Source organism: Globicephala melas, chromosome 15 (assembly GCF_963455315.2).
Source record: "Globicephala melas chromosome 15, mGloMel1.2, whole genome shotgun sequence".
Taxonomy (NCBI): Eukaryota; Metazoa; Chordata; class Mammalia; order Artiodactyla; family Delphinidae; genus Globicephala; species Globicephala melas.
In genome coordinates, this window is record NC_083328.1 from 64,897,001 (window position 1) to 64,913,269 (window position 16,269).

At 41.3% G+C, this 16,269-nt stretch overlaps 1 protein-coding gene across 9 annotated transcripts in view; it reads left to right on the forward strand.

The window, feature by feature from the left end:
- The first annotated feature begins 2,590 nt into the window (after positions 1-2,590).
- Positions 2,591-16,269, forward strand: part of CTNNBL1 (catenin beta like 1) — a 192,051-nt gene continuing 178,372 nt past the window's right edge. For all 9 annotated transcript variants that reach the window (XR_009558906.2, XM_060284238.2, XM_060284240.1 and 6 more), the window contains exon 1: positions 2,591-2,749. Coding sequence is in view for 8 of the 9 variants with exons in the window: in XM_060284238.2 (XP_060140221.1) it covers positions 2,720-2,749 (30 nt within the window). In the remaining variant the exon portion in view is untranslated. The remainder of the gene's footprint in view (positions 2,750-16,269) is intronic.

Genomic DNA, 16,269 nt, shown 5'->3' on the forward strand with positions numbered 1-16,269 from the left:
TGAGTATTTTTCTGTGCCAGGCACCAAGCTAAGTGCTTTGCATGCAGCATCTCATATAAATTCCCCATAATCTTATGATGTAAATCCAGTTGAATCTCCATTTTGCAGGGGAGGCAATCAGGCACATAGTCACTCGCCTCTGTTTCCACATCTGTAAAATGAAAATGATAACAATATCTTGCTCATTAACATCTTCTCCCCAACTAGAGTGTGGGTTCCAAGAGGGCAGGAACTTTTCTCTTTATAAACTTCGATATTCTCAGAGCCTAGAATTGTGTCTGGCATTGAGTAGGCACTCAGTAAATATTTGTTGCATGAATGAATAAGTCACCTTACATATGAGGAGACTGCAACTTGGAGAGAGAGAAAGTAACTTGCCCAAGGGCACACAGGTAGTTGTGGTGGAACTTTGGCTAGAATCATAATCAGTGGTGTGTTGGTAAATGTTTAACAACCAGCTCTCTGAAAAACCAATAACCCTGATTTGTAGCGTATGTTGATTTCCATAATGTAAATACCCCCTCCATGGCAGATTTCAAGCAACCAACCTGATGTCAATTGGCTCGCAAATTTCCTGAAAGTTTAACCATAGGATCTTGCACGCCTGTCTTACAGGCTGGCTCCGGATACCAAGAACTAGGACATAGTTCTAAAGGGTACACAGTTCCAAAGGGTACACTCCCATCATTGGTACTCTAGCCTGCCTCCCTGAATGAGGCACAGTCTACACTCACAGCTCAGTAGGAGGGGAAAAGACACTCAAATAACTCGGTTCAAAGCAGATTGCATGGGTGATTCTTAAAAACCATAAACCCAATCACAAAACTCCCCAGCTTAAAACCTTTCAATATCTTCCTCTTAGCAGAAAATCCAATCTCCTTACCGTGACCCATGAGGCCCATTTGTGGAACCTCCCCCTGTACCAGGCACTGTATTAGGGTTTTTGTTGTAGGATATAATGGTGAACATGACATACACAGTTCCTGCTCTCATTGAGCCTATGTCCAGTAGATGAGGCTGTCAATAAACAAGTAATTAACCGTTAAGCACAGATTGAGATACATGTTCAGTAGAGGAGGTACTAGGAAAGAGAATAATGAGCAGAGTTTCCTTACTTGGACCGAAGGTGAGTAGAGGAAGATTACTCTAAGAAAGTGACATTTGAGACCTGAAGGATGAGAGAGAGTTGGTCGAGGTGTGAGGTTAGTGGCTAGGCAGAAGAGGAGAGGATTTGGCAGTTTGAGGAATAAAAGTAATTTCTGTTATCATTGGAGACAGTGGAGGTGGGATGGGGAAGATGATTATAAATATTATGATGGTCTGAATGTTTGTGTTCCCCCCAAATTCATAAACTGAAATCCTAACTCCCAAGGTGATGGTATTAGGAAGTGAGGCTTTGGGGAGGTGAGTAGGTCCTAAGGGTAGAGTCCTCATGAATGGTTTTATATAAGAGATGGGAGAAAACTCCCTCACCCCCTTCTGCCATATGAGGACACAGTGAGAAGGCATTGTCTGTGAACAGTAAAGCAGGCCCTCACCAGACAAGGAACCTGCCAGCGCCTTGATCTAGGACTTCTCAGCCCCTAGAGCTGTGAGAAATAAATTTCTGTTGTTTATAAGCTAGCCAGTGTAGTTTTTTCATAGCAGCCTGAACAGACTAAGACAAATATCATGAACACGTAAAACAGGGGGCTAATGGCCAAGGGGGCTAAGGCAGAGGCTTAGCCCCCGTTGAAGACAGAGACTTATTTAAATCCCAGGAGCTCAGATGCACTCTGAATTGTTCTCTTCCGATGATGGGCAACTTTCTCCTACAGAAAATCTTTTTACATCTCTTGGGTAGAAACAAGATCATCCAGTTTCTGGCCTTTGCACAGATGAATAAACAGAAGTCCAGACAGGGAAGTGTGATCACCAACAGTTCTGAAGGCAGTAATAGTTATATGGACTTGGACAATACATTTTCTGAGCCAGCACTGTCCAACAGAAATACAATGGAAGCTACAAAGGGAGCTACACGTGTAACTTACATTTTCTACTACCCACATTTAAAAAAGTAAAAAGAAATGGGTGAAATTAATTTTATATTTTATTTGACCCAATATACCCCAAATATTATTTCAACATGTAATCAATAGAAGTCTTAGAAATCCGATGGGTATTTTATTTACAATTACAGCACATTTTAATTCAGACTAGCCATAGCTCAAGCCCTCAGTAGCCACACGTGGTTAGTGGGTATAGTACTGGACAGTGCAGTTCAATGCCTCAGTTTCCTTATCTGCGAATTGAGGATAAAATGAGGGATAAAACTGCCTAGTCACTGAATGGATTATGAGAGCGCAAGGGAAACACCCTGCACGCCAGAGGCGCGCGATAAACCTTAGTTCCTTTCACCTTTTCTCTCACCGCACCGACCTCATCAAGTCTCCGCCCCCACCTCATCAAGTCTCCGCCCCCTTTCCCCGCCTCCTTCAGGCTCCGGGAGGAAGTAGTGCTGTCATCAAATGCAGCGCGCTTTACGGTAGTGTGGCCGTAAAGTCACACGTTTACCGCAGTGTGGCCGGCTCGCGCGACGCGAGCACTTTTAGCTCATTGGCTCTGCGGCCCCTGCTCAAGGCGCTTTACAGCCGTGTGGCTGGAGCCGCCCATGTGGGGACCGCGGTTTGGTCGTGAGTGCAGGGAATCAGAGTAGACGGTGTTGACTGAACCTGGAATCATGGACGTTGGCGAACTTCTGAGCTACCAGGTATGACGGACGAGGAGGGCTGGGGGGACCGTCCTCTCACCCGGGCAGGAGTCGCAGGACCAGAGTCCCTTCATCTCACTTTCTCCCACCTCAGCCCCGGGTCCCCTCACGTTTCCTGTCACCCGGGTCCTAGCCTCTGATTTCACGTAACTCCCTCGAATTTCTCCTGGGCTCTTTCAGTTTATTTCTTCCCAAGGCCCGGGCCCTTTCTCAGCTAAAGGCTGGGCTCCTTCTCACCCTGCCCTGGGGCCTGGCTCACTTCAGCTATTCTGAAGGCCCCAAACTATCTTCACAACCATCCCCCTTAAACTCTCTTCTCCAGTTATTGAGTTGGTGGTCGTGGTGGGAGAGCACTGGCCCTTCTTGCATTTGAGCCCCAGCTTCTCTACTGACCGGCTCTGTGGCTTTGGGACAAGTCCTGTCGCCCTCTTCGAGCCTCAGCTTTTGTATGTATAAAGTGGAGACAGTGATAGCTACCTATTAGGTTTGTTTCAGGACTGTATCAGCCAATGGATGTGAAAGCTGATTTTAAAGTGTGGAAAGCCGGACCCATGTTAATTGCAGTTATTGACAGATGTTTGACATTCCAGCATGGGATGGGTACCTCGGAATCTTCTTCTTGTCCCACTTGCTCGGAGTACTTGTGGGGAAACAGTGGCCCAGAAGGTAGAAAGGACTTGTCCAAAGTCACTCAACAAGTAAGAGCTGGCATTAGAGATGAGATCTTTTGGCTCCCAGCTCAACGTTTTTCCCTCACCTTTGACTTCCTAAATGTTCAGTATGGTAGCCACTAGCCACATATGGCTATCGAACGCTTGAAATGGGACTAGTCTGAATTGAGAAGTACTCTAAGTGTCAAGTCACACTGGAATTTGAAGAATCAGTATTAAAAAAGTAAAATTTTTATATTGATTACATGATCCTGTCGATTACTTTGACTATTGATCATAGTGATTAATTATATATTTCACCCATTACCCATATATTAATCATATATGGGTAATGGGTGAAATAAAATATATTCAAAATAAGTTTTACCTATTTCTGTTGACTTTTTAATGTAGCTGCTGGCCTTTTTGTGTCACTACTAAAGTTACATGTATAGCAGGCCTTGCATTTCCATTGGACAGCTCTGCAGTAGAGAATAATGGATTAAGAGCCATGAGTCTGAAGCCCTATGGCTTGGAATCTCTGTTTTGCTGCTAACTGGCTACTGTAACCTTGAGCAGAATACTTACCCTCTCTATGCCTCAGTTTTCTCATCTTGTAAATGGGGGCAAGAAAGTAGCTATCATATAAGTCTGTTTTGAAGCTGCTGTGAAATGTAAAGTGTTTAGCCCAATGCTTGTCAAAGAGTAAACGTTTGAAAAACGTTAGCAATTATATTCATGCAATTCCCTCAGCCGGTATACATAGAACTGACCTTGGAAACTAGACATCATGGGAAAGAACTTGTAAGCAATGGGAGGTATATAGCCAGGTGATTTCCTTTTTAAGACAGTAATAGGATGTGAAAGAAGAAAGGAAATAGGAGCGTTGTTAAATGAGTGGTTATATGCCTGTTTGGCCTACATATGAGCCCACTGACCCATAGAATATTAAAGCTAGAAGAGGTTCATTCATTTGCTCAACAAATATCTATTGAATATGTACTGCATCTACTGAGCATACAACATTGAACAAAACAGACAAGGTTCCTGCTTTTGTGGAACTTATAATCTGGTGGGGAAGTAACAAGATAAGAAAGTAAACAAATGAGAAATTCAGATCGTGGTAAGTGCTTTGAAGGATACACAGGGTATACTACAGAGCTGTGCTGTTTGGTGTGGTAGCCACTGGTCACATGTTACTCTTGAACACTTGAAATGTGGCTAGTTAGAATTGAGATCCGCTACACCTGTAAAATACACACTGGATTTTCAAGATTTAGTATGAAAAAAGTGACTGTAAAATATATTAATTTTTATATTGATTCCATGCTGAAATGATAATACTTAGGATATGTTGGCTTAAAGAAAATTATTAAAATTAATATCATCTTCTTAAAAACTTTTTAAATGTGGCTACTAGAAAATTTAAAGTTACATATGTGGCTTGTTTGTGGCCCCCAATATATTTTTATTGGACAGAGCTGCTAAAGCTAACCGCTGGGAGCAGGAGACAGGACCTATTATTTTAGATAATATGGTCTAGGAAGGACTTTGAGGAACGGACATTAAAGGACCGATGGTTGAGAAGGAGCCAATCGTGAAAAGCGCAGAATAATCAAGGCAGAGGGAATGAATAGCAGGTACACAGGCTGTGAGTTGTTAAAATAGAAGCTGGTGCAGCCTGTTAGAGGATCAGGAAGAGGACTGATGTAGCTGGAACTTGGTGAATGAGCAGGGGAATGATAAGCGATAAGGTTGGAGAAGTAGGCAGATGACAGACTATGTAGGCCTTCCTGTGGGCCACGATAAGGAATTTGAATTTTATTTTGAGAAATCTTACAGATAACCTCATTCAGCCCACATATTTATAAATGAAAAGTGAACTCCATTTCGGTAAGGGACGTCCCTGAGGTTGTGGGCCAAGGTAGTGACAAGAGTCGAAACCAGAATCCTGATCTTATTTCCAGCTCTGTTCATTCCCCACGTGCGCTACTCACGCACTTTTCTGTCTGTAAGATCAGTGCCCACTTTTCCTGTTCCTAAAAGATGGTACAGTCTAGAATCTAGTCCATAATAAATGCTCCCATCCTCTTGTAGAAAGTCATGAGGATTACCTGAGTTAATGGACGCAAAAGCTCTTTGAAAACTAACTTTTTATAGACGTGAAAGATGCATTGCATGCCTGCATCATTTCTCTAAATCCTTATAACAACGCTATGAAGAAGGTACTGTTTTAAATCCCTGTTGTACAGATGGGGGAACTGAGGTACAAAAAAGTGCCTGCCTCAGAGTTGGAGTTCCTAACCACTGTGCTGTGCTGAACTAAAGTGCTTTCAGATATGTTCTTACATTAATTCTCAGCATGCCCTTTGAGGTAGGTGGCATGCCTATTTTATAGAAAAGGAAACTCAAGCTAGAGAGGTCAGTTACCAGCCCAAGATGAAACAGCCAGTAAGGAGCAGAGCCAGAACTGGAACCAACCGAATACCCAAATCTAGTTTTCCAATTTTAAAAACTTTTAAAGTTGAAGTATGGTATATGTATAGAAGAATGCATAAATCTTAAGTGCTTTTGATTATACTTGTCATTTACAAAGTAGACTCGATATGACCACTGAAGTTCATTTCTCAGGGACAAAGGTGGTCTGATTTGAACATCCCCACCCCCGGAGTTTGATTCAGTAAGTCTCCCATGGGACCTTAGAATTTGCATTTCTAACAAGATTCCAGGTGATGCTTAAGCTGCTGGTCCAGGGACCACACTTTGAGACCCACCCCTGGTCTAGAATGATCTACATTCCTCTTAAAATCTTCTCTGAGACATTCACCTCCCTTCTCATGGCCATTAGTTCGCAGTATTTTGAGCTTAAGTTATACTTTGCCCCTGCCATCTCAGATATTGAGAGCAAATCACTTAATCTTTCTGGGCCTCAGTTTCCTTATATGCCTAATGAGGGGATTAGGTAAGTTTCTCTGAGGTCCCTTCTAGCTTTAAAATTCTGTGATACTGATTATTTAGGCGAAGAGCTCCAGAGATTTCAAGGGATAAGAAAAGCTTGATGCAGAAGAATGAATTGGGGCTGAAAATCTGGGAGATTTGAGTTTTAATCCTACCTTTATCATTATTTATCTGGGTGATTCAGGATAAGTCACTTTCCTTCTCTGTACATCATTTTTTTAATCACTGTAAAATGAGGAGATTGAGCTATATGACTTTTGGTTCTTTCTTTTCCTAAAATTCAGAGACTAAGGTAAATAAAGAAAATATGTAATGCCAAAAATGTTTATTAAAAGTATTTGACGTTTTTTTGGATGCCTTCTAAATTTCACTTTTGGAGCAACTTGGTGGGAAGATTCCAATTTTCTGCTGAGATTGGTTCTTCTAGTAATAGAGTTAGGCAGCAAGTGCCTCAGTATATGCCTTATATCCTTGACATATGTTAACTATTCATTTGAAAAGACAGGAGAATTACAATGTGGACAGGTGGTGGTGGAAAAAGTCTTAAAGAGGAAACCAGTTATGTTCCCAATATGGAAATGTACTTTTTTGATGCCTTCGGGCTTAGACATCTCATCAAGAAGTGTGCCCAGCAGTTCCTTGGCTGAGAAGTTTCTGCTCCGTAGGCACGTATATGAACTCCAGGGCATTCTCATTAATACTGATTCCACAGATGTCTGGAAAAAGTTCTTACCTTTGAAGTTTTGCAATAAAGAATTCACATTTAGTGCAGTTTGGCTCATTGGGAATGACTTATTTTGTGACATGAGAAGTATTCTCTTTGAGGCAGATTGGGGTCAGGGACCCTTGGTTTTGGCAATATTGCAGACACCCACTCCTCTTGTCACCTATCAGTCAGTAATATAGCATTTCCTTGGATTGCAGGGGCTTATTGGAATCTATAATCTTTCTCCTTTTCCCTTCTTATTTCTTTCTTTTGAAGTAAAAAATTTTAATGACAATAATCTGACAGGAATAGTATTAAAGTATTCAAGAAAAGGGAAACTACTACCCTAATCCAATAAAATATTTTTATATTCCCACAGTCCTTATGTATTTTGCATGGCTATAACCATTGTATACACACTGTTTTGTGTTCTGTGCTTTAATTTAACATTGCCAGAAATATTTTGTGTTTCTACATAGTCTTCATGTTGTTTTTAATGTTTACATACTTTTTGCTCAAGTGACAGACCAACCATTTTTCCCTAAATTGCTCCTCTATAATCGAGTACTTAGGTGGTTTCCAGATTTTGTTCTTGGAGATAATATTGCAGTGAACTTCTTTATTCATGTGGCATTTTTCCCCTCACATCTGTCGTTAGTAATTGTCGCGTGCCATCATCTCCTGTGCGAAGTATTGCATGGGCTAAAATGATTAAGATATGGTCTTGGACCTTAAAGAATTCATAGTTAAGGAGCGAGACAGACCTTTCAACAACTAACTGTATGAATAAAGTATTATGGGAGTACAATGGAAGGAACGATTGGATGTGCCTGGAGAGGGGATGTATTGCTGGGAATGGATTTGGTTTGGTCATTGAGGAAAAGGAGATGACATTGGAATCTCAGCCCTGATGAATGAATAGAAATTCTGTGGGTACTGAAGGAGGCTGAGGAGAGTCATTCTTGACTAGGATTAGTGACAGCAAAAGCATGGGAGTGAAATGTTCAGAGCATTGAGTGAATGGAGCGGAGTGGCAGGAGATGATGGGGTTGCCTCCGCTGCAGGTATGTCAGGCAATACACAGTGCTCATGTGGAAGTAATCCTTTATCAGTTTACAGTGCTAACAATAGTGTGTGTTCCAATTTTACTGCAATCTCGATACTACAAGTTGTCATAATTTAATTTTTTCTCATTAATATAGTAGGTATATAAAGTGTTAGTTCATTTGCTTTAATAAGCATTTTTCCCTTGCATGTGTTTATTGTTTGTACTTCTTATTATCTGCTTTTTTTTCTTAGGGTTGTGTTGTAGCTTATAACTGAGCTTTTCTGTTCTGTTTTTTTGTCGATGGTGTGTGTATAACAAACATTATTGGAAGCCTGGACACTTGTGCTCAAATATATCTTTCATTCTTTGGTAGCCCCATTTTACCTCTAACTCTGCGAATATTGTCATAATCATGATGTCACTTTACAGCATCATGAAATAGGCTCTTTTGGCATGACAGTTTAGACTAGTGCTTTCTGAAGTTACTTATTGTTAGTGGGACTATAAGTAACAAATAAATTGCTATTCTTATTGATATTCCCACTTCAGGGTGTTTTCTGTTTCATCTTCTGAGTGACATTTTTTCTTAAGTTCACTTCCTCCCTTTGCAACCTTATCTTCTCTTTTTCCCGTGATGAGTTCTTTTCATACTCGCAAAATACATTGTATTTATGTGCCCCCTTGCACCCTAGGCAGTGAACTGAGAGGCAGGGACCAGCACCTAGAGAGTGTCTCTCTGCTAGTTGATGCCTAATAAATCATTGTTTAATGATTGAGTGAATGAACCAGTATGTGCCTTCAAATATGCTCTTTTGGAAAGCTTTTGTTCTAATATCTTGTCTGCTTGCTGGCTTGTATCTCTTTGCTTTCATGTTAGACTTCAAGAAAGTTGGATTCAAATCCGTTACCTCAGTTACTGAATTGTCCTTCCCTGTGCTGTACAGAGGACCTTGTTGTGTATCTATTTTATATATAATAGTTTGTATCTGCTAATCCCAAACTTCTTATTTATCCCTTCCCCACACCCTTTCCCCTTTGGTAACCATAAATTTGTTTTCTATGTCTGTGAGTCTGTTTCTGTTTTGTAAATAAGTTCATTTGTATCATATTTTATATTCTACATATAAGTGATATCATATAGTATTGTCTTTGATTTACTTCACTTAGTATGATAACCTCTAGAGCCTCATTTTTTTTTTTAACATCTTTCTTGGAGTATAATTGCTTTACAATGGTGTGTTAGTTTCTGCTTTATAACAAAGTGAATCAGCTATACATATACATATATCCCCATATCTCCTTCTTGCGTCTCCCTCCCACCCTTCCTGTCCCACCCCTCTAGGTGGTCACAAAGCACCGAGCTGATCTCCCTGTGCTATGCGGCGGCTTCCCACTAGCTATCTATGTTACATTTGGTAGTGTATATATGTCCGTGCCACTCTCTCACTTCGTCCCAGCTTACCCTTCCCCCTCCCTGTGTCCTCAAATCCATTCTCTTCGTCTGCGTCTTTATTCTTGTGCTGCCCCTAGGTTCTTCAGAACCTTTTTTTTTTTTTTAGATTCCATATATATGTGTTAGCATACAGTATTTGTTTTTCTCTTTCTGACTTACTTCACTCTGCATGACAGAGTCTCTAGGTCTATCCACCTCACTACAAATAACTCAATTACATTTCTCTTTATGCCTGAGTAATATTCCATTGTATATATGTGCCACATCTTCTTTACCCATTCATCTGTCAGTGGACACTTATGCTGCTTCCATATCCTAGCTTTTGTAAATAGAGCTGCAATGAACATTGTGGTACATGACTCTTTTTAAATTATGGTTTTCTCAGGGTATATGCCCAGTAGTGGGATTGCTGGGTCGTATTATAGTTCTATTTTTAGTGGTTTTTTTTTTTTTTTTTTTTGCGGTACGCAGGCCTCTAACTGTTGTGGCCTCTCCCGTTGCGGAGCACAGGCTCCGGACACGCAGGCTCAGTGGCCATGGCTCACGGGCCTAACTGCTCCGCAGCATGGGGGATCTTCCCAGACCGGGGCGCGAACCCGTGTCCCCTGCATCAGCAGGTGGACTCTCAACCACTGCACCACCAGGGAAGCCCTATTTTTAGTTTTTTAAGGAACCTCCATACTGTTCTCCATAGTGGCTGTATCAACTTACATTCCCACCAACAGTGCAAGAGGGTTCCCTTCTCTCCACACCCTCTCCAGCATTTGTTGTTTGTAGATTTTTTGATAATGGCCATTCTGACTAGTGTGAGGTGATACCTCATTGTAGTTTTGATTTGCATTTCTCTAATGATTAGTGATGTTGAGCATCCTTTCATGTGTTTGTTTAGAGCCTCTTCACTAGAATTTTATTCTATAACCTGGTTCCTCATCTTAGAGGAATCATCCATTCTTTTGTCTTTCAGCATCTTTATGTAAACTCTTAGCTCACTAGTCCTGATTTAGGTTTCATGTGACTACTGAACATTCTGACCGTATGCTCTGGTATAATTCTCTGCATCTCTCCACCCGCCCCCTTATCACCTACCCCCAATTCTGCTTTTTAGTCAAGGGTGTAGCTGTCCAGCAGACTTGAAAAAAGCCCTGGAGCTAGTTCTCAAAGATGAAGGGGCTTAAAGTTGAAAGGCAAAGTTCTTTTCCTCATGGAAAATACAAACTCTTGAGCAAAGGGCTAGCTCTTTTCTCAGGAGTCAGGAGGGTGTTAGGATCTGAAAATGCATAAGTCACAGTTCTTGCTCTCATGGAGCTTACAGTCTAAGGGGGAGCATCCCACAGATTTGAGAATTGATAATCCAGTACACAGTGCCGTTGCATGAGCAAGATGTGGTGGCATAGAGGCAGGAGCAGCCCTGCCGTTGGGAACTTGGGAAGGCTTTGCAGGGGAATTGTTGCTTCTTCAGGAGCTTTTCTCCATCCCTTCTTTTCTATTTCAGTTGCCTCCATCTTCGTTTAGACTCTTGGGACTTTGTCAAATAATTAGCTTTCTAGTTGGTCTTCATTTTGGCACGATGAATGTGGGTTTATTTCCTCTGTGTGCCAACAGAACACCCTTCTCTGGTCTAGACTCCAGTCCTACCTATTTCAGCTTCCTTGGAGATAGGTCTTATTGAGATGCCTAATTTTGGAGGTGAATTTGAGGAAGACAGCCATACCTTTCTTCAGTCTCTCACTAGGTGTCACTGTTTAAATTGGGGGGTTGCATTTATAAGACCCCAATAGAGAAGTTTTCACATGTATAAATGACTACATTGGAGAATGTGGATGGTTCAAGATAGCTTGTTAGTACTGTTGGAGAAAATAATTCAAAGTACATGCCCCTCTGAGTGTGCCCATTTTAGACGTCTTTTAATGTTTAGTGTAGTGGACGAACAATAACTCTGGGTCAGGCAGACTGCTGCCTGTGTTTGAATCCCACCTCTGCTACTTGGTAGCTATGTGACCTTGGGTCACTTAATTAAACTCTTTAAGCCTCAGGCCTTCATCTTTAAAATGCAGATTATATAATAGTGTCTGTCTCTGCCCCACCATCTTTTAAAAAATCTCCACTTTACCATCTTTTTTTTAAAGATACAGGATTAAATGAGACAGTGTGGGTAGTGCTAAGTAGTATAGTGCCTGACACATGGTAAGTGCCCAGTACATGCTAGCTGTCAATTTTTACTATTGATATAATTATAAAAACACATATGGTATAGCAAAAGGAAAAAATATTTTTCTCGAATTCTGCAAAGCTGCCTTAGTATTCCCAAGGTCACTGGTGTCTTGGAGATTAAGGTTTAGAATGCTGTAAAAGGAAATGAGAACAGTTTGTCACGCACACATTCCGCAGTATAGAACTGTTCTCAGTAGATTAAAGTATAACCGTATTCTACCACAGTTAGCAGACATTGATATCAAGGATTATGTCATCAACACAGTAATTCTTTTCCCCAGGTCGCTTTAATATTACTAAGATATCTCAGTTTTCCTCTTTTCTAGTGCCAGGAATCTCATTTACAAATTACTCCTTTCTTTTTCTTTTTTTCCTTTAATGTTCCTGAAGGAAGTGATTGGTTTTGGTCTGAGTCTTGTATAGCTGTAGGGAAAATGGAATTAGGAGAAAGTAGAGCAGGAATACTCTTAGCTTCTCCAGGGCCAGCCATCTGATTCTAGTATTTCAGCTGAATAGTTCAAGAACATTTTCTTTTCCACAGAGTTCCAGGAGTGAGTGATCTGAAAGTGTGTTGGCCTAAACTTTGGAACCCCAGCTCCACTGTGGGTTGGTGAACAAACTAGATTGCCTTCATCCTGAGTTCAGTGAAAGATCTAGTGAGACTACCACAGTGCATTTTCATCTCTTAACTCATTTTAGATGATCAGTTTCCTGTAAGCAGATTGTCTACTTTGGCTCCTTAGACTTCCCTTCAACTACCCAGCAGTGTCCAAAGTCAGTGACTGAACTGAGAAGGATTTGAAGTCAAGCACAGAGTATTATGATGCTTCTCTCTGACTGTGTCTGACTATATTCCAAAGGCAGGTATGATCAGTTATTGAACACTTTGGCATTATTCATGTGCTTATTCTGTTAGTACATAAAATTGAGGATTAATTACATTTTTATTTGACCCCCCCCAGTTAAGAGTAACTAAGTTTAAAATTACTTTTGGAATCTTTAATAGACTTAACCATTAATAGTACATCAGTTCTCTGCTGGTGTTTTGTATGTTTCTAGGGCATTGTGACACATGCTCACCGTCAGGCTGTGAGCCAGTCCAGATTTTCAAGGGCTAGTAAACTTCATTCAGATTTGTAATCCATATCGAGCCTTTCATTTTTAAATTATTCAACAAATTTATTAAATGCCTACTAAATGCAGGATGTTATACTAGGCATCAGGAATAGAGTGATACACAAGACAGTTGCTGTCCCTTGTCTTTATAGAACTTATACCCAGGGAGGCAAGACAGAAAATATATAAGAAAAACAAATACAAATAAATAAGAACACCTAAACTGGCAAACAAATAGTACTAGAGAAACAAAAACAAGATATTTTAAACAGAAATATGAAGGGAAAAATGGGCTGATGTAATTGAATGATTGGGGATCATCAGAAGGTTCCAGAAGGCCTCTCTGAGGAGGTAACATTTGAGCTGAGAATGAATAATGAGAAGGATCCAGCCACATGAAGAGCTTGGGAACAGCAATGTAAGCCAAGGGGAAAACCACTACAAAAGTCCTAAGGTGGGACCAAGCTTGTCATGTTTGAGGCAGTATGGCATAGAGCATGACGAGTGAGGCAGGGACAGAGATAAGGACGGAGAGGTCTGCTGTGGGGAGGATGGGAAGCCCTAAAATGTTTAGATGTTATTGTTGGTACATTGGGAAACCATTAGGGGTTTTAAGCTGTGGACTGACACAGTTTGGTTAAGTTTTAAAAGATCACTGCCTCTGCCAAATGGAGAATAGATTGTAGGGGAGCAAATCTGGCCAGCTTAGTCGTTCAAAGGGGATAGAACTCACCTTTGTGCTGTGGAGGGCCGCAGCTGAAGCTGTGCTCTCCCTAGAATAATTGCTTTCCCGCCTAGGTTGTTTTCAGAATTTCCCAGTTCTAAACATTTAATCTGGGTTCTGGCTTAATCAAGAAGCAACACTCTCCTAGTGCCAGGCTTGGCACAGAAAATGTGGGCTTGGTGCCTTTTGTTGAGCACCCTGGCCTGGAGAGAATGAAGAAAGCAGCCTCTGGTGGACCTGAGGACAGTGCAGCTGACCCTCAGCACCTGGTAACTTGTAGGAAGCTTTGGAATCCATAAACTTCATGTGCTTCTGCAAAACAGTTACAGATGGTCTGGACTGATGATTAAATATCACCACTGTTTTGCCCAGATCTGCTGTGGCCATCCTCTCTATGTCTGGTTTTACATTACAGTGGGTAGGTAATTAAAGGGGCATAGTCATTTCTGGTTACTTCCAGGACATCTTTTTTAGTTGGCTTGGGGGGAATTTCAGTTTCTGCCAGTTGTATAAGTGACTGCAGTGAGCAGTGCCTGTGAATGGCTACTTGTTGTTTTCAAAATTAAAAAAAAAAAATTAAAAAGAACTCTCTCTAATGAAGGGGAATAATTGCCTGCCTTTGCTGTCTGCTGATTCTCCAGTGGGAGTTCTGCCATCAGACTTGTCAGAGTTAGTTGGTAGGGACTTTTTTTTCCTGAGTTAGCACATAGAGATCTGAAAGGGCAATTAACACAAATTAGCAATGGTACAAGCATATCTGCAGAGGAACAGATTTCCTTCTGACCAGAAGTGCCGTTGCTGGGCACCACCTAATTTTCTGTGCATCTCTTACCACTGATGAGAGGAGGATGACAGGACTTCTCAGCAAATAAAAAGAATTACTTAAGCACCACTTGAGTTGGGCAGTTTTTACAAGACTTGAGAGTTTCAAAGGCCCTCAGTCTGCTTAGCCTGCCAATGTAGTCACTGAATATTATCTCCCTGGCTTCTCACTGGGGGATCCTTACACCTCATTCAGCATAGTGAACTTGGAGAGACAGAAATTCTGATTCTTGTACCTCATTTTTTTCTTTTTCCAAAGATTTCTTCTTCCATCCCCACAGAACTTATAAGGACACAGAAGGCCCAGTGGCGGAAAAAGAGATGGCATTTGCCTTCTGGCTGACATGACTTGGGCTAGTGGTTGGTGGGGATTCCATAATGAAGATTGCAAATCACTTTCCATATTCCTGGAGCCTGTCTCATAATTAGAGGATTAAACATTTTGTTTAAATTAGTAATTTTCCCTCTACTTTTCTGTGTGCTTCAAACCACCATTAGAGCAAGATGGAGACTGGTTGACAGTCTGATATTGGGCTCCACATTCTAGTTGTGCTGAGGTTGAGGAAGTCTTATTTTAATTAAAGAAAGCAATTTTTAGCCATGGTTCATCTTGTGTGAGGCAGAGGCACTTTGATTGCTGAGTTCAGTGAGTATAGCTTTTTTTCAGGAGCATGACACCAAGCCTAACAGGATAATATCAGGAGGTAAGTATGCAGCTGGGCTTGAAGTATTGCCTCTGCATTAATGGCAGATATGCCTTCAATTGACAGATTATCTTTGCGTTTGTGGGAGAAGGGGTTACTTATAGGTTTAGTATGTTCCTGATTTGCAGTGAATGAAAAACACCTCAAAGAGGAGCTTGTAGGAATTGTCATACTTTTAATGAGATAAAAGAATATGTGTTTTCTCCTCCCTATGTCACCAAGCCAAAAGAACAAAATAGAAGGCTGGGAACTACCAGGTACTGAAGCCTACTGAGAGCCAGACGTTGTGCTATTTGATTTGATATGTTATTCTGTCTCACCCAAAAGGCAACCCTGGGAAGTCAGTATTCTTATTCCCATTGTGTAGGTGAGGAAAGTTAGTTCACAGAGGTTTAGTGACTTGCCCAAAGACACTCAAGAAGTAGGTGGTAGAATCTTTTTCCTAATAGAGGGCTCCGGTGGATGAAGGTAGCTTAAAAAAAGAAACACGCTAGAGAGTAGAATGCAGCAGAATGCTACCATCACCCTACCTTGTACTTGCCTCCTGTCTACCATATATATCATTCTTGTCCAGTAGAACACCGTGCCCTGGTTATCAAATCCAGGGAAGCAGAACACCGTGCATCAGTTACCAATCCCAGGGGAGCACTTCAAACACTGTCCATTGCATCTTGGTATTGAAGTTGCCAAGGAAAACACAACACAGTCAAGCACGGGATGGAACAATGCTTTACTCACATAGAGAAGAGACAGAGCAAGATCAGCACCAGTAGTGTACTCAGTCCCTTGTGGCTAGCAGGGCCCTCCCCCTTCCAATGCTGGACAGTTAGCCTATGTGCACCCCTCTTTCTTGCAGCAGCAGGAGGACCCAGACCTGAAAGCTAGTGGCATGACTAAGGGCCATTGACATACATGCTTAAGCAGAACAAAGGAACACTTGCTGAGCCTGAAACAGGGAAAGATATTCCTATACAAAGTGATAAACCAGGCATAGGCTGTATGGGCTCCTTATCTCTTGTACAGAAGTATTGAGGCCCAAGGCCCGTTTTTATGTGACTGAGTGGGGTTTGAAATACTGCATGCATGAGACTGCCTTTCCCAACAATTTTGTATTGGAATTATTTGATT